This window comes from Scyliorhinus torazame, chromosome 11 (genome assembly GCF_047496885.1).
Source record: "Scyliorhinus torazame isolate Kashiwa2021f chromosome 11, sScyTor2.1, whole genome shotgun sequence".
In the NCBI taxonomy this organism is placed as follows: Eukaryota; Metazoa; Chordata; class Chondrichthyes; order Carcharhiniformes; family Scyliorhinidae; genus Scyliorhinus; species Scyliorhinus torazame.
The window spans coordinates 63815831-63839843 of NC_092717.1; the positions used below are offsets into that span (position 1 = coordinate 63815831).

The window sequence follows — 24013 nt, forward strand, 5'->3', positions numbered from 1 at the left end:
TGCTGGACCTTTGGCTTTGATTTTTATGTCATCATTGGCTACAGGAATAGTGCCAGAGGACTGGAGGACAGCAAATGTGGTCGCTTTGTTCAAAAAGGGGAGCAGAGACAACCCCGGCAACTATAGACCGGTGAGCCTCACGTCTGTAGTGGGTAAAGTCTTGGAAATGACGCGATGCCACTCCTAGCCCCCCGGTGGCAGGAAAATAGGGGGCTGGGAGCGGCCTCCAACGCCGGAATGAAACACTCCGGTTTTCACTCTGGCGTCGGCACTTAGACACCTGATGGGAGAATTGCACCCATAAAATTTGGACTGCCCTACCCGACCCGTCTCTGGGTGACCGAGAGCTATACTTTGGCTTGCCAGAAGAGGTGAAGGTCTTCATGAAAGACAAGAACTTGATGGATGCAGAAGGACTCTAAAACCTAAATGTGGTGGACTGAGTTTTTTTATAAGAAAAGGGGGTTCTTTCTTTCTCTGTCTGGAAAAATCTCAACCTTTCAATTCTGTAATTTAAGTTGCGACTCTCGAGAGCAGAAGTGCTTTTTCTGCTTGATTTGATTTTGATTTGTTGTTGTATGTGCCGAATTGCAGTGGAAAAGGGTTTTGAGTTGCTATGTTTTTCACTTCATTTGGAAAAAAGATGGTTGAGTTTCTCCTTCATAATTTTTTTCCTACCCCGTTTGATGTCTCGTCTACTGTTTTGGTTCTGTTTGAAGGTGATGGGACAGATAAGATTCTGTGAAGGGAGGGGGATGGGCCTCTGCGCCTGGGCCTTGGGGGATTGTTTGTTTGCTTTCTGTGTTTGGTGTTATTGTGAACAAACAAAGAACAATGAAAAGTACAGCACAGGAACAGGCCCTTCGGCCCTCCATGCGTGTGCCGACCATGCTGCCTGTCTCAACTAAAATCTTCTGCACTTCCGGGATCTGTATTCATGGGCGGGATTCTCCCAGCGGGGCGGGGGGTCCCAGCGTGATGGAGTGGCGGGAACCACTCCGGCGTCGGGCCGCCCCAAAGGTGCGGAAGTCTCCGCACCTTTAGGGGCCAAGCCCTCACCTTGAGGGGCTAGGCCCGCGCCGGAGTGGTTTCCGCTCCACCGGCTGGCGTAGAAGGCCTTTGGCGCCACGCCAGACAGGGCCGAAAGGACTTCGCCGACCTGTATAAGTCCACGCATGCGCGGGAGCGTCAGCGGCTGCTGACATCATCCCCGCGCATGCGCAGGGGAGGGTTTCTCTTCCGCCTCCATCATGGTGAAGACCATGGCGAAGGCGGAAGAAAAAGAGTGCCCCCATGGCACAGGCCCGCCCGCGGATCGGTGGGCCCCGATCGCGGGCCAGGCCACCATGGGGGCACCCCCCGGGGCCAAATCGCCCCGCGCCCCCAGAACCCTGGAGCCCGCCTGCTCCCGCCGGTAAGGTAGGTGGTTTAATCCACGCCGGCGGGACCGTGGGCCAGAGAATCGCCGGGGGTGGGCCGACCGACCGGCGCGGCGCGATTCCCGCTCCCGCCGACCGGCACGGCACGATTCCCGCCCCCGCCGAATCTCTGGTGGCGGAGAATTTGGGACACGGTGGGGGCGGGATTCACACCAGCCCCCGGCGATTCTCCGACCCGGCGGGGGGTCAGAGAATCCCACCCCATGTATTTGTCAAGATGCCCCTTAAACGTCACTATCGTCCCTGCTTCCACCACCTCCTCCGGCAGCGAGTTCAAGGCACCCACTACCCTCTGTGTAAAAACCTTGCCTCGTACATCTCCTCTAAACCTTGCCCCTCGCACCTTAAACCAACGACCCGAGTAATTGACCCCTCTACCCTGGGAAAAAGACTCTGACTACCCACTATGTCTATGCCCCTCATAATTTTGTAGACCTCTAACAGGTCGCCCTTCAACCTCCATCGTTCCAGTGAGAACAAACCGAGTTTATTCAACCTCTCCTCATAGCTAATGCCCTCCATACCAGGCAATATCCTGGTAAATCTCTTCTGCACCCTCTCTAAAGCCTCCACATCCTTCTGGTAGTGTGGCGACCAGGATTGAACCCTGCACTCCAAGTGTGGCCTAACTAAGGTTCTATACAGCTGCAACATGACTTGACAATGTTTATACTCAATGCCCCGGCCAATGAAGGCAAGCATGCCATATGACGTCTTGACGACCATCTCCACCTGTGTTGCCCCTGTCAATGACCTGTGGACCTGTACACCTAGATCTCTCTGATTGTCAATACTCTTGAGGGTTCTACCATTCACTGTATATTCCCTACCTGCATTAGACCTTCCAAAATACATTACCTCACATTTGCCCGGATTAAACTCCATCTGCCATCTCTCCGCCCAAGTCTCCAAACGATCTAAATCCTGCTGTATCCTCTGACAGTCCTCATCGCTATCCGCAATTCCACCAACCTTTGTGTCGTCTGCAAACTTACTAATCAGGCCAGTTACATTTTCCTCCAAATCATTTATATATACTACGAACAGCAAAAGTCCCAGCACTGATCCCTGCAAAACACCACTAGTCACAGCCCTCCAATCGGAAAAGCACCCTTCCATTGCTACTGTCTGCCTTCTATGACCTAGCCAGTTCTGTATCCATCTTGCCAGCTCACCCCTGATCCCGTGTCATTTCACCTTTTGTACCAGTCTGCCATGAGGGACCTTATCAAAGGCCTTACTGAAGTCCATCTAGACAACATCCACTGCCCTAGCTGCATCAATCATTTTTGTGACCTCCTCAAAAACTCTCTCAAGTTAGTGAGACACGACCTCCCCTTCACAAAACCGTGCTGCCTCTCGCTAATACGTCCATTTGCTTCCAAATGGGAGGAGATCCTGTGTCGAAGAATTTTCTCCAGTAATTTCCCTACCACTGACGTAAGGCTCACCGGCCTGTAGTTTCCTAGATTATCCTTGCTACCCTTCTTAAACAAAGGAACAACATTGGCTAATCTCCAGTCCTCTGGGACATCACCTGAAGACAGTGAGGATCCAAAGATTTCTGTCAAAGCCTCAGCAATTTCCTCTCTAGCCTCCTTCAGTATTCTGGGGTAGATCCCATCAGGCCCTGGGGACTGATCTACCTCGTTTTTGTGGATCTCAATGTGACCCAGGCTATCGACACACCCTTCCCCAGTCTCAACATCCACCAATTTGTTCTCTTTAAGACCATAAGACCATAAGACATAGGAGCGGAAGTAAGGCCATTCGGCCCATCGAGTCCACTCCACCATTCAATCATGGCTGATTTCAATTCCATTTACCCGCTCTCTCTCCATGGCCCTTAATTCCTCGAGAAATCAAGAATTTATCAACTTCTGTCTTCAAGACACTCAATGTCCTGGCCTCCACCGCCCTCTGTGGCAATGAATTCCACAGACCCACCACTCTCTGGCTGAAGAAATTTCTCCTCATCTCTGTTCTAAAGTGACTCCCTTTTATTCTAAGGCTGTGCTCCCGGGTCCTAGTCTCCCCTGCTAATGGAAACAACTTCCCTACATCCACCCTATCTAAGCCATTCATTATCTTGTAAGTTTCTATTAGATCTCCCCTCAACCTCCTAAACTCCAATGAATATAATCCCAGGATCCTCAGACATTCATCGTATGTTAGGCCTACCATTCCTGGGATCATCCGTGTGAATCTCCGCTGGACCCGCTCCAGTGCCAGTATGTCCTTCCTGAGGTGTGTGCCCAAAATTGCTCACAGTATTCTAAATGGGGCCTAACTAATGCTTTATAAAGCTTCAGAAGTACATCCCTGCTTTTATATTCCAAGCCTCTTGAGATGAATGACAACATTGCATTTGCTTTCTTAATTACGGACACAACCTGCAAGTTTACCTTTAGAGAATCCTGGACTAGGACTCCCAAGTCCCTTTGCACTTCAGCATTATGACTTTTGTCACCGTTTAGAAAATAGTCCATGCCTCTATTCTTTTTTCCAAAGTGCAAGACCTCGCACTTGCCCACGTTGAATTTCATCAGCCATTTCTTGGACAACTCTCCTAAACTGTCTAAATCTTTCTGCAGCCTCCCCACCTCCTCCATACTACCTGCCGCGCCACCTATAGGCTCGGGGAGGTGATGGATGGACTGGGGGCAATGCAATCGGGTAAGGCCCCGGGACCTGATGGATTCCCAGTGGAATTTTATAAAAAGTTCCCTGGGTTACTGAGGCAGCTCCTGGTTAAGGCTTTTAACGAGTCTCGGGAGCTGAGAGTACTCCCCCCAACGCTATCACAGGCATCAATTTCACTCATCCTGAAGCGAGATAAGGACCCGGAGAACTGTGGATAGAACAGGCTAATTTCCCTGCTGAACGTTGATGCTAAATTGCTGGCAAAGATCTTGGCCACTCGAATAGGGGAATGCGCCCCGGAGGTAATCGGGGAAGATCAGACGGGATTTGTGAAGGGCAGGCACCTGACGTCCAATATTAGACGGCTTCTTATTGTTATAATGATGCCAGCAGAGGGGCGTGATGTTGAGGTGGTAGTAGCCATGGAGGGGTATAAGGCTTTCAACCGAGTGGAGTGGAAGTACCTATGGCACATTTTAGGCAGGTTTGGGTTCGGACAGGGATTTGTGGATTGGGTCCGGCTGTTCAATTCTGGTCGCCACACTACCAGAAGGATGTGGAGGCTTTAGAGAGGGTGCAGAAGAGATTTACCAGAATGTTGCCTGGTATGGAGGGCATTAGCTATGAGGAGCGGTTGAATAAAGTCGGTTTGTTCTCACTGGAACGAAGGAGGTTGAGGGGAGACCTGATAGAGGTCTACAAAATTATGAGGGGCATAGACAGAGTGGATAGTCAGAGGCTTTTCCCCAGGGTAGAGGGGTCAATTACTAGGGGGCATAGGTTTAAGGTGAGAGGGGCAAGGTTTAGAGTAGATGTACGAGGCAAGTTTTTTACGCAGAGGGTAGTGGGTGCCTGGAACTCGCTACCGGAGGAGGTGGTGGAAGCAGGGACGATAGTGACATTTAAGGGGCATCTTGACAAATACATGAATAGGATGGGAATAGAGGGATACGGACCCAGGAAGTGTAGAAGATTGTAGTTTAGTCGGGCAACATGGTCGGCACGGGCTTGGAGGGCCGAAGGGCCTGTTCCTGTGCTGTACATTTCTTTGTTCTTTGTTGTTCTTTGTTATATCAGGCTCCTACATTTGTAAGAACCAACCGAGTCCGGTCAGAGTATTTTAGTCTCCGCAGGGGAACAAGACAGGAATGTCCGCTCTCCCCATTACTGTTTGCCCTGTCCATAGAGCCATTGGCAATGGCCCTTTGATCATCAAATGCCTGGCGGGGGATAGTGAGGGGGGGCGGCGGGGAGCACAGAGTCTCTCTATATGCGGACGATTTGTTGCTCTATGTCACAGACCCAGTGGGGGGGATGGCCGAAATCATGGCGATACTAGGAGAATTTGGGTGACTTTCAGGTTACAAGTTAAATATGGGAAAGAGCGAGATGTTCGTGATCCAGGAACGGGGGCAGGAAAGGAGACTGAGGGACTTGCCGTTCAGAGTGGTTGAGAGGAGTTTTAGATGTCTTGGGATTCACGTGGCTAAGGATTGGGGGCCGCTTCATAAATTAAATCTGGGCAAAGCGGTGGATCAAATGAAAAGGGATTTTCGCAGATGGGACATGCTCCCGCTGCGCTGCCGGGGAGGGTCCAGACGGTAAAGATGACGGTCCTTCCGAGACTGCTTTTTTTTCAATGTCTTCCGATTTTTATCCCAAAGGCTTTTTTCAGGAAAATGAACGCGCCGATATCGGGTTTTGTGTGGGTGGTAAAGGCGGCACTCCTGGAATGGGGTCGCGGAGAGGGGAGCTTGGCCCTCCCGAGCTTTATTAATTATTACTGGGCAGCCAACGTATCGATGATGAGGAAGTGGGTAGAGGGGGAGGGGGCGATGTGGGAGCGAGTGGAAGCGATATCCTGTAAGGGCATGAGGTGAGAGACCTTACTGACGGCGCCCCTGCCGTTTTCGTCAGCTCGGTACTCTACGAGCCTTGTGGTGGTGGCAGCCTTTAGGGTGTGGGGCAATGGAGGCAACACATGAGATTGGAGGGGGCGTCAGTGTGGTCACCGATTTGTAACAATCACCGGTTTGCCCCGGGGGGGTTGGATGAGGGCTATAAGAGATGGCAGAGATTGAGAGATTTGGGGACCTATTCATTCAAGAGGGTTTCCCTACCTTGGAGGCATTAGAGGAGGAGCTTGAGTTGCCAGGCGGGAACGGGTTTCAATATCTCCAGGTACGGGATTTTGTCCGGAGGCAGGTTCCTGGCTTCCCTCGCCGCCCCCTGTGGGGGTTACAAGATAAGGTAATGTCAAAAACAGGGGTTGGAGAGGGGAGGGTCTCGGAGATATACAAGGAGTTGACGGAGAGGGAAGGGGCCCCTATCAAGGAGGTGAAGAGGAAGTGGGAAGAGGAGCTGGGTGGAGAGATAGAATTTGAGCTGTGGGAAAAAGCCCTGAAGAGAGTCAATTCATCCTCGTCGTGTGCCAGACTTAGCTTGATACTGTGCTCACCCCAGTCCAACGCCGGCATCTCCACATCATAGCTTGATCCAGTTCAAGGTGGTCCACAGGGCCCACATGATGGTAGCCCGGATGAGCAAGTTCTTTGAGGAGGTGGAGGACAGAGGTGGAGGTAGCCTGGCAAACCATATACATACATTTTGGGCATGTCCGAAATTGAGGGGATTCTGGCAGGGATTTGCGGACGTTATGCCAGAGGTCCTGGAAGGAAGGGTAACTCTCCGAATCCAGAATTGGCAATATTTGGGGTATGGGAAGATTCAGGGGCCAGGGGGGGGGGGTATATGCTGTCAGACCTGATAACTATTTTGGCCAAATTCCAGTTGTAAAGTTGCTGGAATGTGTAGGAATGATGACGAAGGACAGCAGCTCCAACGGTTTCTGACAAGATCCTCAGCAGCTTTTACACACCATGCCTGTCGTCACATTAATGAGAACTCCAACTCTACCAACACGTCACTTCCTGTGTATAGGCCATGGCACTATATGCATGAATGCTCACTCTATACCATTTTTCAGATGTGATTTTGCAAGGAATTTGTTGAGGAATCAAATGCACACTCAATTTTGATGTGATGCCTCTGCAACTCAATCATGTCATCGTCTCGACATGGTTGTAAAAAGTGCTCTCTAAAAACATTACTCTTGTGGGCATTGGTTTTCCTTTGTTGTCTCATAACCTTGTGGTAGTACAAAAGGGAAAAGGGTAAAATGGAGGATAGACATATTTCTCAGTTCAATTGTGGGTATGCAGCCAAGTGAATCCAAAACTAGGGGTCACAATCTAAGAACAAAGAACAATACAGCACAGGAACAGGCCCTTCGGCCCTCCAAGTCTGTACCGGTCATGATACCAACCTTCGCCTAAACCTTCAGCACTCCCTTGTGCCGTATCCCTCGATACCCATCCTATCCATGTATTTGTCAAGATGCCTTGTGAACGCCGTTAATGTATCTGCTTCCACAACCTTCCCTGGCAATGCCTTCCAGGCACTCACCACCCTCTGCGTAAGACTTGCCTCGCACATCTCCTCCAAACTTTGCCCCACAGACCTTAAACCTATGCCCGCTGGTGACTGATCCCTCCACCCTGGGAAAGAGTGTCTGCCCATCCACTCTATCCATGCCCCTCATAATCTTGTAGACCTCTATCAGGTCATCCCTCAACCTCTGTCGTTCTAATGCAAACAGTCTGAGTCTATTCAGGACTAAGATGAGGAAGAACTTCTTCTCTCAGAGAGTTGTGAACTTGTGGAATTCTCGACCACAGAAAGCTGCTGGGGTCAACTTGTTGGATATATTCAAGAGGGAGCTGGAGTTGGTCCTTGCGCCTAAAGGAATCAAGGTGTATGGAGAGAAAGCGGGAAGTGGGATACGGTGGTGCAGGCTCGAAGGGCTGAATGGCCTACTCCCGCAACTATTTTCTATGTTTCTATGAATCAGTCAAGAATAGGTTCCCTCATACTTTTTTTTAAAATTTACTTTTTAAAAAAATTTAGAGTACCCAATTCATTTTTTCCAATTAAGGGGCAATTTAACATGGCCAATCCACCTAGCCTGCACATCTTTTGGGGTTGTGGGGGCGACACCCACGCAAACACGGGGAGAATGTCCAAACTCCACACGGACAATGACTCAGAGCCGGGATCGAACCTGGGACCTCAGCGCCGTGAGGCTGCAGGGCTAACCCACTGCGCCACCGTGCTGCCCTGGCTCCCTCATATTTGATAGTTTGATATTTGGATACCATATGAAAATTTATACAGATGCTTATGAGCTGAACAAAAACTATTTAAAGTTTTTAAAAATGCCGGAAATATTTAGGTCTTGCAGCATCTGGAGAGATAACGGGCAGAATTCTCTGTTTTTGAGACGGATTGCGGAGGTGGGCGTCTCCGGGGTGGGGGCTTTCCTGCTGACCAGAATGGCAGGACTCCGCGCCAAATTCTGCGCTTAGAAACTCATTCTTCGAAATTAATGCCTTTGAAATCTCCTGGTCGGCCAGCAGCTGTTTTGTCTGCCTGCCGTCAGCTGGAGTGTTCAAAAGGTCCGGTATCGTATTTAAATACGGGTCCAGCACATTTGTATCATTCCTCCAGCCCACCTGTCTTCACCAGACCAAGCAGGATATCAGCAACCTAGAGGCTAGCAGGCTCATGAGGAAGGCAGCACAAGCTTTGACTGCCAGGATCCTCAAGGCCCTTATTTGTGGTGTCTTGGCCCACTGGCAGGTCATCTGCCCCAGGGATGGCTCAGGATGTACACAACCTACACCTCTCTGGCCAGGGAGGCCATTGCCCAGGAGGTCAATGCGGTTGGCACCCACCCATGAAGCAGGAAGCGGATAAATGGTCTCATCTGCCCTGCCAGGGTAAATCCTCTGCCAGCTCCCTCCACTTTCAAACTCTCAGCATGGCTTCATGGATTCAACAGCTACTCTCTTCAAGAACCTCACACATTGTCACAGAAGACACATATCAATACTTACTCTCTCAACAAGATTCACCACCCCACCATCCCATCTGTCTTGTTGCTCACACTCCATTCTCTGTCCCTGGTTGGGGGAGGGGCACACCACACAGAGAGGACATGTAGTTCACCCAACCTCTGCTCTATCTCCTCTAATAACATCTCTTTCTTTATCACCGTGCATGCCACACCTGCTCAAAACTGAGAGGAAGCCCAGACCGATGGCAGAGATTATCGGCCTCACCGATTTCGAGGAGGCTGCTACAGAGCTCGCTAGTGAGGACACGGTTCACTCCTGTGGCAACGCAGAACATGGCCTCTTCCAACAACCTAGAATGGTTTTCGGCTTCATCACTTATCCCAATCCTGCAATTCACATTGAGTGCAATGTACTCTGAATTAGCTTCAGCTCATCCACTGAAACTGTCCTTTTTGTATATTTTGGGTACCAACAGACCAATGGCAGCTAGCCAGCCAGCAGCTCTCCAAGCCCCCGGACACGTTTGAGGATGAGCGGGCTCAGGAAGAACTGTCGTATGAGGACTCTGTCTGGGTCTGTACTCGTTGGAGTATAGAAGGATGAGGGGGGATCTTATTGAAACTTATAGGATACTGAAAGGCCTGGATAGAGTGGACATGGAGAGGATGTTTCCACTTGTAGGAAAAATAGAACCAGCGGACACCATCTCAGGCTAAATGGACGATCCTTTAAAACAGATGAGGAGGAATTTCTTCAGCCAGAGGGTGGTGAATCTGTGGACCTCTTTGCTGCGAAGAATGTGGAGGCGAAATCACCGAGTGTCTTTAAGACAGAGAGGGATAGGTTCTTGATTAATAAGGGGATCAGGGGTTATGGGGAGAAGGCAGGAGAATGGGATGAGAAAAATATCAGCCATGATTGAATGGCGGAGCAGACTCAATGGGCCGCATGACCTAATTTTGCTCCTATGTCTTATATTCATATGGTCTTATGGTCATATATATTTTTACTGCCCAATTAACTTGCTCTGCCACCAATGTCTCTGGGTAACGACACCATTAAAAATCATGCCGTTTATAGGAGACACTTTTCCCATATTAGTCCTCCCAAAGTGCATCATTTTACACATCTACATGTTGAACTCCACCTGCTGAGATTGTCCTGTATTTTCTGTTTTTGTTTCACATTCATCCCACCACTTTCCTCTTAATCCCATGGGCTTCCACCTTAACAAGCAATAGCATTTTCTGTTCGCATTTGGCTGCATGCCTTAGGTGCTTACCTACTACATTATCTTAACTTTCAAAATACCTCTCTGAAAGGGAACAAATTGCAGTGCTCGAGAGAAAAGGCAGGAGAGTGTGAGTAATAGGTAGCTTTAAAGAGTCATCATTCATGGGTAAAATAGTCTTCTGCACTGCATCATTTGATGATTTTATGAAGAAGAGCTTGTTGGAAATGAGCTTTCGTTTGGACTTTATTTAGTAATGCACAGGTGTGCTGAGGACAGAGAGTTTGGCATGGGTAACAGACAAGAGAGGAAGCAGAAATCTATAGGTTTTGCTCCACACACAGACCAGTGTAAGGGAAGCTGCCTTAATCCATGAAAGACGTTGAATAATTTATCTGAATTTGAAGAAGGATGAAATACTGAATTTGTCAGTCAGCTGTTAGTATATTTTAAAGAGGTGAAATCCACATCATCAAGCTGGGAGCTCAAATTTGCATGTTGAGATCCATTCATTTATTTATTTTTATTTATTAATTTTTTTTTTAATTTAGAGTACCCAATTCATTTTTTCCAATTAAGGGACAATTTTAGCATGTTCAATCCACCTACCTTGCACATCTTTGGGTTGTGGGGGCGAAACCCATGCAAACACGGGGAGAATGTGCAAACACCGCACGGACAGTGACCCAGAGCCGGGATCGAATCTGGGACCTTGGCGCCGTGAGACTGCAGTGCTACCACTGCGCCACCGTGCTGCCCTCATTCATTTACTTATTGTTGAATGTATTTATTGTAAGGGTCCTTCCTGGTGATTCCCTTATTTCCTTTTTCTTTATTTTTGCTGTTATCATTTTTGATCCATGGATGCTTAATGGACATGTATCTTTAAGCCAAGCAGCAGTGATAATAAAGGACTCAAAGGGTACATCAGAGAACACTCTGCTAGCTTGGACAGCAAAACTCAGACTTTCCAGCACCCGAGAGATGGGGTGGAGCTTGGTTTAATTGGTTGGCTGATGGCCAATGAATTGGCCAAAAGGCCGTATTCTGCCCAGTAACAGGAGATGATTGGCTCCTTTTCTGAGTGGAATGATTTTCAGAGCCCCAAGGAGCTCAATTGGGTCCTGGACGCTGAAAAAGAAAGAGCTCTGAGTGCCTGCTCTCGCTACCACTCTCTCTCTGTCTCTCTCTCCAGAAATGCAGCAAGCTGCTGTCCTCCTACAGAGAACCTGAATGAATGAACCTACAGTGAAAACTATTACAGGCTGTAACTGGAGACCTCGACCTGAAAACTTACTTTGAAGGAAGGTGTGCTTAAACACAACTATCTGAAACAAAGACTTTTTAGCCTTGTCCTTATTATTTTTTCTCCCTTCTCTTCCCCTCTGCGATTGTTTGTCATGTGTGTGTGTGCGGCAGGAGATTAAGAATTAGATAATCATTAACCAGTTATATTTGTTGCATATTTCATTATAGTACTTGTTATAAATAAACAGTAATTGTGTTTAAATCTACAAATCTGGTGACTGTAATTATTGGGAACCCAAGGGCCAAAGACTTTGTGTACTTTTCTAATAATTCTTGGGTAATTCAATTGTGTAATTCAATTTGGGGCAGCACAGTAGCATAGTGGTTAGCATAATTGCTTCACAGCTCCAGGGTCCCAGGTTCGATTCCCGGCTTGGGTCACTGTCTGTGCGGAGTCTGCACGTCCTCCCCGTGTCTGCGTGGGTTTCCTCCGGGTGCTCCGGTTTCCTCCCACAGTCCAAAGACGTGCAGGTTAGGTGGATTGGCCATGATAAATTGCCCTTAGTGACCAAAATTGGCCTTAGGGTTGGTTGAGTGGGGTTACTGGGTTATGGGGATAGGGTGGTGTGGGCCTCGGTAGGGTGCTCTTTCCAAGAGCCGGTGCAGACTCAATGGGCTGAATGGCCTCCTTCTGCACTGTAAATTCTATGATTCTATGTTGCGACTCTGGGTCAAGTCAGGCTGGAATTGACCGCACCCTAGCCCAGAATGCCAGAACATTATTCTGTTGTACCATGGCTGACATGACAGAGTATCCCAAACAAAAATGGAAACAATGATGTAAACATCCTCAGGGCTTCTCCCATACTGTTCCTGTAACTTTGGCAGATGTTCAGTGGAAAACCTACTTATACATGGCAGAATTTCTGCCAAACCTACACCAAAGGCATGATGGCAAAAAGACCAAATGGAATTCATCCCCATATTATCTGTATCACAACTGCATAAGTGCCCACAGACACACACACATATACATATGCATGCATGTATGCACATGCTGCATGCACGCATTCACTCAATAATGTAAGAGTACACATATATACACACATGTGCAGTGTTGGTGAAGAATCACTGTGATTTGGTGCAATTTGGATGTAGAATAACAGGAAAAGTAAGTATGGTTGCGAAAGATTATTCTGTGTGTTCTGACGAAAGAATCTTTTTATTCCAGGTAGGGCGGAGTCATTGTTTGGAGTCAGATAGCAGAGGATTTACACAATGTTAAAAGGAATCAATGTAATCGCTCTGAAGAGGACATCCAATTATACCATAATCACTAAGAAGGAAATGAGCAGCAGTACTGAATGCAATCTTCTTCACTAAGTTCTGATGCCACAGAGAAATATTCATGGCAATATGATCATATCAATTTAAGATCAGATGTAACTAAACAATAGCTCAGGAAGCAGGAACATCAGTATATTTTGAGGGGCATTTTGTTCCTGATTGGTACCCTGTACTACGTGAGGAAATTTCGATGCAGTCATTCACTTGCAGGCTGGTACGCACCAGAAAATCCATTGAGGAAGGGGAACTGCTGCTCAGTGACAGACTAAGTGGCAAGGATTTATCTCTCTGCATTATATCTGTTTTTGAGCTCTTTGAGAGAAGGAGGAAATATTGGGCTGGATTCTCTGGTCCCCTAGCAGTGTTTCTTGACTATGAGCCATTCGCTGGCAATGGAATTCTCTCCTCCCGCCGCTTGTCAATGGGATTTCCCATTGAAGACACCCAACACTGCTGGGGAACCCAGAGATGGGGGTGCACTGCCAGCAGGAAAAGAGAATCCCAACGGCCGGAGAATTCAAGCCATTAGTTTTAGACGTAGTTTAAAGTATTGTACTCAATGTTGTTTTGTATTCCCTTCTTTTCAAGCAGTCCTGGACAGGTTTTTCATGTTTAACCTTCAGTGAAACCCTAAACAACAAAACACTGCTTTTTATTTTCCTTTTACTAATACTCTACTTTGGAGCAAATTCAGCAAACTGATAATCTGTTAGCATTTTCCAATAGGAGCACAATGTTCTGTATGTTCTATGTTCAATGTTCCCACTGCTGTTTATACATGTCTACTTGCTTACAAAATGGATCAAATAGAGAAAATAGTGCCTGTTGTACCATGCACTGTGAGGCATCGACACACATAACTTCAGAACGGCTTTACTGAAGCAATTAATAAACTGCAAGGAACAAATGGTATTTGAAAATACAAAAGAAACTTGATTAAGATTAATTTACCAATCTCTCATTTCAGTTTGAATGAGTCAGGAGAGATTGTATCTCTGACTCTGTGCTTCATTCCTCTATAGCACAGCTCCCCCTGACAGCTCAGGATTGATGAACGTACCCATTGGAATAAATTCCAAGCAGGGACCACATCTCAGATAAACAACTTTAGACTAATGTATGTACAATTGCTTGCACTGACATTCTTCATTCAGGCATAAATGGGACATGGCAGCACTGTATATTGAATGAAGGGTGGCCTTTTGGTGAGCTTTCTGGGGTTACCCTCTTCTGCTATACCACTTATATAAAAAAATAGGAAGTGCTTTCCTAAAAGATTTTCTTTTAGCACGTTAAATACACAAAAGCATGTTTACATATGAATATGCCACAGCACTTACCACAATACCAGTTCTTAGGATAAAATAGTGTACAGTCTGTGTAACATCTGCTGCATGTATCAGATTGTGATAGGGGTTTGTATGCTTTGTGTATCCAACTTCCAGGGCTTCAATGAATGCCACAAGAGAGGACACAGGAATCTGAAATTAAGAAGACAATAAAAAATAATAAGATTTACACTGTAATTACACCTGAGATGTTCAATCTGGTAATCAGTGGTAAAATGGATGAATGAAGAATGCAAGAATCCAAATTATTTCAATGGCTTGCAATGATCAGCTGGATATACAGCGGGGATAGTCCCCGACATATTCTGCTCAATGTTTGCTGCTCTGCAGCTGACTGAAGAAAATCTCCATGTTAGAAAAAGTAACCAAACTCTGACATTTCTGAACAAAATTCTTCAGATGAGGATTTATTTGTTGTATACAAATTCAACAGACAAAGAGACTGGCTCAATTGTGTTATAGTACAGGATCAACATAAAGATAAGGGTGAGACCAACAAGCCCAGAGAACTTTGGGTGTCTAGGGATATTCACGATTGGATAAGGGAAAAAAGGGAGGCTTGTGGCAGATCCAGGCGGGTTCAAAACAGTGGAAGCCCCAGAGGACTACAGAAAGTGCAGGGCAGAACTTTTTTTTTTAAATTAGAAAAGTGAAGAGGGGGCATGAAAAAACACTGATGGGCAAAATAAAGGAACGTCTCAAGGTTATTATAAGTATACTAAGAGCAAGAGGGTAAACAGCGAAAGAGTAGGCCCATTATGGACCGAAGTGGCAATCTGTGTGTGGAGTCAGAAGATGTAAGTGAGGTTTTAAGTGAGTTTTTTTCATCTGTGTTCGTTATGGAGAAGGACAATATAAGTATGGAAATCAGTGAGGGGGAGTGTGATATAATTGAACAAATTAGCATAGGGAGGAGATATTTAGTGGGCTTAAAAGTGGATATATCTCTAGGCCCAGGCGCATTATATCCAGGCTTTTCTGGAAAGCAATGGAGAAGATTGCAGGTGCTCTGATGCCAATTTTCAAATCCTCTCTGGCCACATGAGATGTGCCAGAGGACTGAAAGACAGCTAATGTGGTACCATTATTCAATAAGGGATGTAGGGAAAAAAAACAGGTAATTCCAGACCAGTGAGTCAAACATCAGTGGTAGGAAAATTATTGAAATTATTAATCAAGGATAGAAAACTGGTTGAGTGGATAGAAAACTGGTTGACAGAGAGGAAACAAAGAATAGGGATTAATGGGTCCTTTTCAAATTAGCAGGCAGTAACCAGTGGGGTAACCACAGGGATCGGTGCTGGGACCCCAGCTATTCACAAGATATATTAATGATTTGGATGAGGGAACAAAATATAACCTCTCAAAGTTTGCAGATGATACCAAATTAGGTGGGAGGGTGAATTGTGACGAGGATGCAGGGATCCTACAGCAAGATCTGGACAGGTTGGGCGAGTGGGCAAACCAATGGCAGATGCAGTATAATTTGGATAAGTGTGAGGTTATTCATTTTGGAAGCAAAAACAGGAAGGCAGATTACTACCTGAATGGTTGTAAATTGGGAGAGGGGAGTGTGCAGCGAGACCTGGGTGTCCTTGTGCACAATCTGCTGAAGGTAAGCATGCAGGTGCAGCAGGCGGTAAAGAAAGCTAATGGTATGTTGGCCTTCATTGCAAGAGGTTTCGAGTATAGAAGCCGGGATGTGTTGCTGCAATTGTACAGGGCCTTGGTGAGGCCACACTTGGAGTATTGTGTGCAGTTTTGGTCTCTTTCTCTGAGGAAGCATGTTCTTGCTCTCGAGGGAGTGCAGCAAAGGTTTACCAGACTGATTCCAGGGATGACGGGACTATCATATGAGGAGAGATTGACTAGGTTGGGACTGTTCTCGCTGGAGTTCAGAAGAATGAGGGGGGATCTCATAGAGATTTATAAAATTCTAACAGGACTAGACAAAGTAGATGCAGGGAAGATGTTACCAATGATGGGCGTGTCCAAAACCAGGTGTCACAGACTGAGGGTTCAGGGTAAACCATTTCGGACAGAGATAAGGAGACATTTCTTCACACAAAGAGTGGTGAGCCTGTGGAATTCATTACCACAGTACATAGTTGATGCTAAAAATATGAATATATTCAAGAGGCAGCTGGATATAGCGGGATCAAAGGCGACGGGATGTATCCATGAATAGTCAGCATGGTTTTGTCAAAGGGAGATCAGGGGCGTCATTCTCCAACCCCCCCAGCGGGTCGGAGAATGGCCGTTGGCCGCCGTGAATCCCGCCCCCGCCGAAGTCTCCGGTACCGGGATAAGGGGATCAGGGGGAGTACGCAACAGAATGGGGATGAGAAAATATCAGCCATGATTGAATGGCGGAGCAGACTCGATGGGCCGAGTGGCCTAATTCTGCTCCGATGTCTTATGTCCATGGTGGAGGCATTGGGGTGATGGTATCGGCCATGGGTCAAGATGTCCAAGGCCTGGGGCACTCTGGGGGGGCGGTGGCCGAGGCACAGGATGGGGCTGCCCTGTCACAGGCAGCTATGTAGCAGGGCCAACTTTACACTGCAGCGGACCTCCAGAGCTTGGCCCAGTCACACAAGGGGTTATGGCTGAGGACATCATCAGCATTGCCCGGGCACTAGTTGACCTGAGCCAGTCACAGAGGGAGGTTCCACAGCCACTGATTGACATGTCACAGTCCAAGAGGGACGTGGCCCAGTCCCTGTGCTCCATGGCCACAAGCATGGAGACTCTGGCCAAGACGAGGGCAGGCCTCCAGGACAGGTGGTGATGGAGCCTCTGGAGTTTGTGGAGAGCAGTCCCTGGGCCATCGGGCACCCCAAGGGAGGAGCCATGTCGGTGGCTCCCCAAGGCGAGGTGCTGGAACAGTGCAGCGTCTAGGTTCGCCCCACCCCCACCCCACCACCCTCCTGTCTCTGGCGCACCCAATTTGCCCATCTGCCTGTCCTTTTGATTGGACACATATCCTTGTATATTTCGATCCCAGCCTTGATCCCCTTGCAGCCACGTCTCTGTGATGCCCACAACATTGTACCGGCCAATTTCAATGTGCGCAACAAGCGATGTTCACTTGTATTTTGTTAAACAAACACATGTGTACAAAAAGTTCCAACATGCCTCAGTTTTCGTTCAGAAGGGTGTGAGGGATGGGCTCGGCTGGGCTGCTGCAGAGGGGGTGATGGGGATGGCGCGTGATGGGCGGAGGTGGAGATGGCCACGGGCCGGGGCCTCCAGGTCGGACACCAGACATTGTCCCGGTATCATGCCCCTTCCCTTCCCACTCACCCAACCTTCCCCCCCCACCCCCCCGCCACACCTCATCCCTACCACCCCAAGGGTTCAGTGAGACCGTGATGGAATGGGCTGCTCTCATGCAGGGATCACCCAGCTGGCTGGAGGAAAGTGCTACCGTGACATGCGTCCGGCATTGTCAAATGATGCGAAGCAATGGAGCGCATCGCAGAGCGGGTTGTCATCACCCTCCATCCCATGGACCTGACCCACTGTTACTGACAACCCAGAGCTGGTGCTCGCAGGGAAGATATCACAGAGAGGAATGGTGGGGGCGCTGGGGGAGGGGGCGGGTGTGGGCGGGGAGGGGGTGGTTGCAGTTGGATGGGTCGTCATGGGTGGGTTGGTCGGCCCGGGGGGGGGGGATGGGATGGTATGTCCATGCCGTCTGCCAGGCCCCCTAATCGTTGAACCTGGAGACGATTTGGGCGTCCCGAGCACACCGGCCCAGGTGCATATGTTGTGCGGCCTCCTCTGCCTGCCAGGGCCCCATGCCCTGCGCATCCTTGCCCTTCTCCACATCCTCTTATCGGACGAGGCCTGGTGCTCATCCTCCTCCTCCAGCACGTCACCCCTCTGCTGTGCTGATCTGATGGAAGACATAGCAGGCCACCAAGATGTGGGAGATTCTTCTAGTGCTATAGTGGAGGGCCCCTCCAGAGTGGTCCAGGAGTCTGAACCGCATCTTCAGAATGCCGATGCACCGCTCGATCACGCACCTGGTCTCTGCATGGGCTTCGTTGTTGTGGATCTCCGCGTTGGTCTGTGGCCTCCGGATAGGCGTTATCAGCTATGATCACAGCGGATAGCCCCTGTCGCCCAGGAGCCAACCCTTCACCAGGCGGTGTGCCTTGAAAGTGTCAGGAACTGTTGAGTGTGCCAGGATGAAGGTGTCATGTACAATGCCCATGCATGATGGGCAACTGATGGTTACACACAAGCTGCACTTTTATCGGGTTGAACCCCTTTCGGTTTGTGAAGACCATCCTATTATGGGCCAGTGTTTGTAGGGAAAAATTCATCCGTCGAAAACCGCCTGGGCCTGGAGCCACCTGGTGATGGTGGTGAACCCTGCTACTCAGACATCCAGTGGGATCGGTCCACATTAAACTTGATATATTGTGCCAACCGGGCATACAGTGCCTCGGTGTCGGTGCGGTGCACCTATGCAACGATGTCTGTGAGTTTTCGGACAGGTCCCCACTCGGTGCCCGGAAGGGCCCTGTGATGTAAGTGTTGAGGGTGACCCTGCTCAGCTGGAGTCCGGCAGGTCCTCGAATGATAGGAGCTGCCTGTACACATGAGGCCTTATGTGGAGCCTCCTTCCCACCTCCACCGCCTTGGCCTGTTGGGCAGCCGGCTCTCCATCCTCACCGGCTGGCTCCTGTTCCTCTGGGACAGGCTCCGTCACTGCAGGGCCCTGCTCAAGCAGCTCCTGCTCAGACAGCCTCAGTGCATTGCGACAGCCAGGGTGAAGGCCATCATTCCTCGTTGGATTCCAATAATCACTGACTGTCGGGGTGGAAGGCAGACATGTTAACATGGTGCGTATCCCCTTTCCGAACCAAGTCTAACAGGTTACACTATGATCCCGGCCTGCACTGCAGCCACTGCCCCTGCATGACTCTCTTCCCCTTCCTTCCTCTCTCATTCCCACCCCCACCCCCTGTGGTGATATACATCACTGTAAGTACACAAAGGGTTAATGTACATACACTACACCTAGCTAGACACTAGAGGGAACACCAGAGACATGACACACAGACAGTCAACCAATAGGTCAGTAAGATAGGACACGACCAATGGGCAGTCACGATACACACAGAGGTGACACTACCACAGGAGGACATTACACCAACCCATATAAAAGATCACATCACACATGCTCACACTCTTTCCAGTGGAGACTCTCAGTGAGCACAGACACAAGGTTGATTGAAACACATCACTCCCACCACGTGGATTGTATCAGACTGATTAGTCACTCTGAGTAGCTATAGCTGGATTAACAGTAGCGTCAAATCCAATTAGGAGAATTGTTAATAGTTAATAAACGTGTTAAAGCTATCTCCAAGTCTGAACTATCCTTTGTCAAAGTGCACACCAAGGAAGCAGCTTATGCTACGACAAGAGCATAACAAACCCCCCCCCGTCCGTACCTCCAGGCATTCTGCAATCTGCACCATACACGTGGCCCCATCGGTGCCCAGCACTGTGGGGGTCTTTGGCCCTGGCACTCATCTGTGCCTGCTGGGGTACCCGTGGTCCTATCCATGCCGGCAGAATGATCTACGTCCCCTATCTCATCTCCTCCTGTCGGAGCTACTGTGGGTGTCCTGCTTAGGTGGACCGCATGATGCCCCGCTGGCAGGGTGATGCCCGGTTGTAGGGGGGATTGGGGTGGAGGGTGGGGGATGGGAGTGCAGGGGTGATGAGGTGGATGCACCCATACAGCCAGTGTCATTCTGCACAACCATGGGCAAGATGGTTGCCGTGCAGGCCGTGGCAAAGATTGTCCGTGCCCTAGTCAGTCCCCCATCACCCCTGCTACTCCTGCCTGGTCCTGACCGATGCCCCCCCTTCCGGCCAGCCCTGCAGTGGCAGGGGCGGCAGCCCAAGGTCATGTCTCTGGAAACATATCCTACCTATTCTCTCACCCTCAGCAGCCACGGTGCCTGTTTCCTGATTTTTGTAACCACAAGTGAAGCTCGCTATCGGTAATTTCTCTTGGCGGAGGCGGAGCTTCATGGAGGCCTTGGAGAATACCGGGTCAGGCCCATTAATGATTTGCCAATGGCGTTTACTGATGTGCAAATGAGAACACATTGACACCGCTGAAGAGGCACCGGAGCATGGCATTCTGTCTCAGATCTGGCATTTACCACGAATCTCTGCCCAATCGCGTTTCGCGATTCCAGCGTCGCTGGATGGAGAATCCCGCCCTATGTTCTCCTACTGGAGGAGAATTGCAACTGATTCACGATCCCCCTGGGAGCGCAGATCGGGAAGCAATTCCGTATTGTTTCTTTGCAAATTTATGCATGGCAAGGAATAGGAGGGATTGCCGAGATGATCCCGCTGTCAGACTCTGCCATTCTGAGTGGGTGGCTCCGATAGCGATGTTCTGCTTCTGACCACAACTCCCCCACACTGCAAATCAGCCCCCATCCCCAGATTACCTGGGTCCCCCCCTTCCCACAAGTATTGGGAGGTGACCATCCCCCCCTCCCCAAGGACACCTTACCAAGTGAGACCCCCCCCCTCACAAATGTGAGGTAATGCATTTTGGAAGGTCTAATGCAGTTAGGGAATATACAGTGAATGGTAGAACCCTCAAGAGTATTGAAAGTCAAAGAGATCTAGGAGTACAGGTCCACAGGTCATTGAAAGGGGCAACACAGGTGGAGAAGGTAGTCAAGAAGGCATATGGCATGCTTGCCTTCATTGGCCGGGGCATTGAGTATAAGAATTGGCAAGTCATGTTGCAGCTGTATAGAACCTTAGTTAGGCCACACTTGGAGTATAGTGTTCAATTCTGGTCACCACACTACCAGAAGGATGTGGAGGCTTTAGAGAGGGTGCAGAAGAGATTTACCAGAATGTTGCCTGGTATGGAGGGCATTAGCTATGAGGAGCGGTTGAATAAACTCGGTTTGTTCTCACTGGAACGAAGGAGGTTGAGGGGAGACCTGATAGAGGTCTACAAAATCATGAGGGGCATAGACAGAGTGGATAGTCAGAGGCTTTTCCCCAGGGTAGAGGGGTCAATTACTCGGGGGCATAGGTTTAAGGTGAGAGGGGCAAGGTTTAGAGTAGATGTACGAGGCAAGTTTTTTACGCAGAGGGTAGTGGGTGCCTGGAACTCGCTACCGGAGGAGGTGGTGGAAGCAGGGACGATAGTGATATTTAAGGGGCATCTTGACAAATACATGAATAGGATGGGAATAGAGGGATATGGACCCAGGAAGTGTAGAAGATTGTAGTTTAGTCGGGCAGCTTGGTCGGCACGGGCTTGGAGGGCCGAAGGGCCTGTTCCTGTGCTGTACATTTCTTTGTTCTTTGTTTGTTCTCACGGTCTCCCAAATGAGGGAGAACACCGAGGGACCCCTGTAATAGGGAGACCTTCCCCGGGATACTCTAACTGAAGGAACTCTCACAGAGACCTCCTAACTAAAGGGATCCCCACACAGGGATGTCGTGACAAAAGGGACCCCTCACCAGGACCTCCTGACGAAAGGGATACCTCCCCAGCAGAATTGCCCCCCCCCCCCCCCCAACCCCCCAGAAAAGAGAACCTTGTCTGGAACCTAGAGCGAAGTCCAGTCAGGGGCAGTGAAAAAAAGTACACTTACCTGGAAGCTCCATGTGTCCATTCCTCTTCGGAGAACAGCTGTAACCTGTGTTTTAACCCCTAAGATTCTTAGCTACAAGCCATTCATTCCTTTCTGGTAGTGGGCTATGATGTACACAGTCACCCAAGGATGAAATCAAATCCCGGTCCCTGGTGTCGTGAGCAGGAGCACTAACCACTGTGCCACTATGCTACTGGATGTGTCAGGTTTAGATTCATTCACTGGAATACAATTCACTGACTGCTGATGGTCCACAGTTTCTCATGGATGCCCAGTTTTGAGCTACTGGATCTTTTTTGAATCTACCCCATTTAGCACAGTCATCTGAGAGTACCTTTAAGAAATGGATGTTTATCAAATAGCTGTAGTGGGTGTACGTTTGAGAAATGGGGTTTATCAAATAGCTGCAGTGATGTCAGAGTATGGGTGGAGCTGGGCTGTCTGTCTGCTTTACTTTCGTTTTGGGCTGGCAGCTACAGGATGTGTTTGGTTACATTTTGCAGATTGGGAGCTGCATCCAGAGAAACCAGGTGTAATTCTGGTCTCTCTCTGTATGAAAGGAATGTCTTCAAGTCACTTGCTGATCTAAAAGTGACAACTGCTCTCAGTAGAGAATTTAAACCTGATGTCTGTGTTGAAGAGGGTATTTGGCTTATGGATGTTGCAAGGAAAGATTAAGGGTTACGTATAGAGTACTGTATTCCTTGGGGGGAAACTTTTTGTTGATAGCTGCTAAGATGTTTGCTGTGTGTGTTTAAAAATGTGAACTGGATTTATAGAATAAACATTTTCGCTCTCTGTTGCACCACACCTGTAAAGTGGGCCCTTGTGCTCCATAACCAAAATCTATTCAAAGTTATGGGTCAGGTGAACTCCATGATACACTTTGGAGTTCCCTGGCCTGTAATAACAGTGCTGGTGCCACATAACCTGATAAGAGGGGGTGTCCTTAATGTCCTTCCTGATCCCACCCACGTCGACACTACCACCAAGAAAGCACAACAGCGCCTATACTTCCTCAGGAAATTAAGGAAATTCGGCATTTCCACACTAACACTTACCAACTTTTACAGATGCACCACAGAAAGCATCCTATCTGGCTGCATCACAGCCTGGTATGGCAACTGCTCAGCCCATGACCGCAAGAAACTTCAGAGAATCGTGCACACAGCCCAGTCCATCACACGAACCTGCCTCCCATCCATTGACTCTATCTACACCTCCCGCTGCCTGGGGAAAGCGGGCAGCATAATCAAAGACCCCTCCCACCCGGCTTACTCACTCTTCCAACTTCTTCCATCGGGCAGGAGATACAAAAGTCTGAGAACACACACGACAGGTTCAAAAACAGCTTCTTCTCCGCTGTTACCAGACTCCTAAACAACCCTCTTAGGGATTGACCTGATTAATTCTACACTCCTTTATGCTTCACCCGATGCCGGTGTCTATGTGTTTACATTGTGTACCTTGTGTTGCCCTCTTATGTATTTTATTTTTATTTTGTTTTATTTTCATGTACTAAATTATCTGTTTGAGCTGCTCGCAGAAAAATACTTTTCACTTTTCAGTACATGTGACAATAAACAAATCCAAGACGAATACAGGAGTTGGCCAGAGGCTGATTTTCATGCATCCATAATCTCACATGTGGGGCGGGATTCTCCAACCCCCCGGCGGGTCGGTGAATCGCCGGGGGGCGGTTTGAATCCCGCCCCTGCCGGCCGCCGAATTCTCCGGCATCAGAGATTCGGCTGGGGCGGGAATCGCGCCGCGCCGTTCGGCGGGCCCCCCCCCCGCCGATTCTCCGGCCTGCGATGGGCCTGTCCCGCCGGGGTGAATCAAACCACCTCCCTTACCGGCAGGACCAGGCGGCACGAGCGGCCTCCGGGGTCCTGGGGGAGGGCACGGAGCGATCTGGCCCCGGGGGGTGCCCCCACGGTGGCCTGGCCCGCGATCGGGGCCCACCGATCCGCGGGCGGGCCTGTGCCGTGGGGGCATTCTTTTCCCTCCGCGTCAGCCATAGCCTCCACAATGGCCGACGCGGAGTGGAACCCCCCCCGCGCATGCGCGGGGATGACGTCAGCAGCTGCTGACGCTCCCGCGCATGTGCGGACTTCCGCCAGCCGACGGAGTCCCTTCGGCCCTGGCTGACGTGGCGCCAAAGGCATTCCACGCC

The 24013-nt window shown here is 49.2% G+C and overlaps 1 protein-coding gene across 3 annotated transcripts in view; it reads right to left on the reverse strand.

Annotated features, from left to right (window-relative positions):
* The window catches only part of pde1ca (phosphodiesterase 1C, calmodulin-dependent a), a 1198716-nt gene that overhangs the window by 631254 nt on the left and 543449 nt on the right, over positions 1–24013 (reverse strand). For all 3 annotated transcript variants that reach the window (XM_072467371.1, XM_072467370.1, XM_072467372.1), the window contains exon 7: positions 14165–14305. In XM_072467371.1, coding sequence (XP_072323472.1) covers positions 14165–14305 — 141 coding nt within the window. The remainder of the gene's footprint in view (positions 1–14164; positions 14306–24013) is intronic.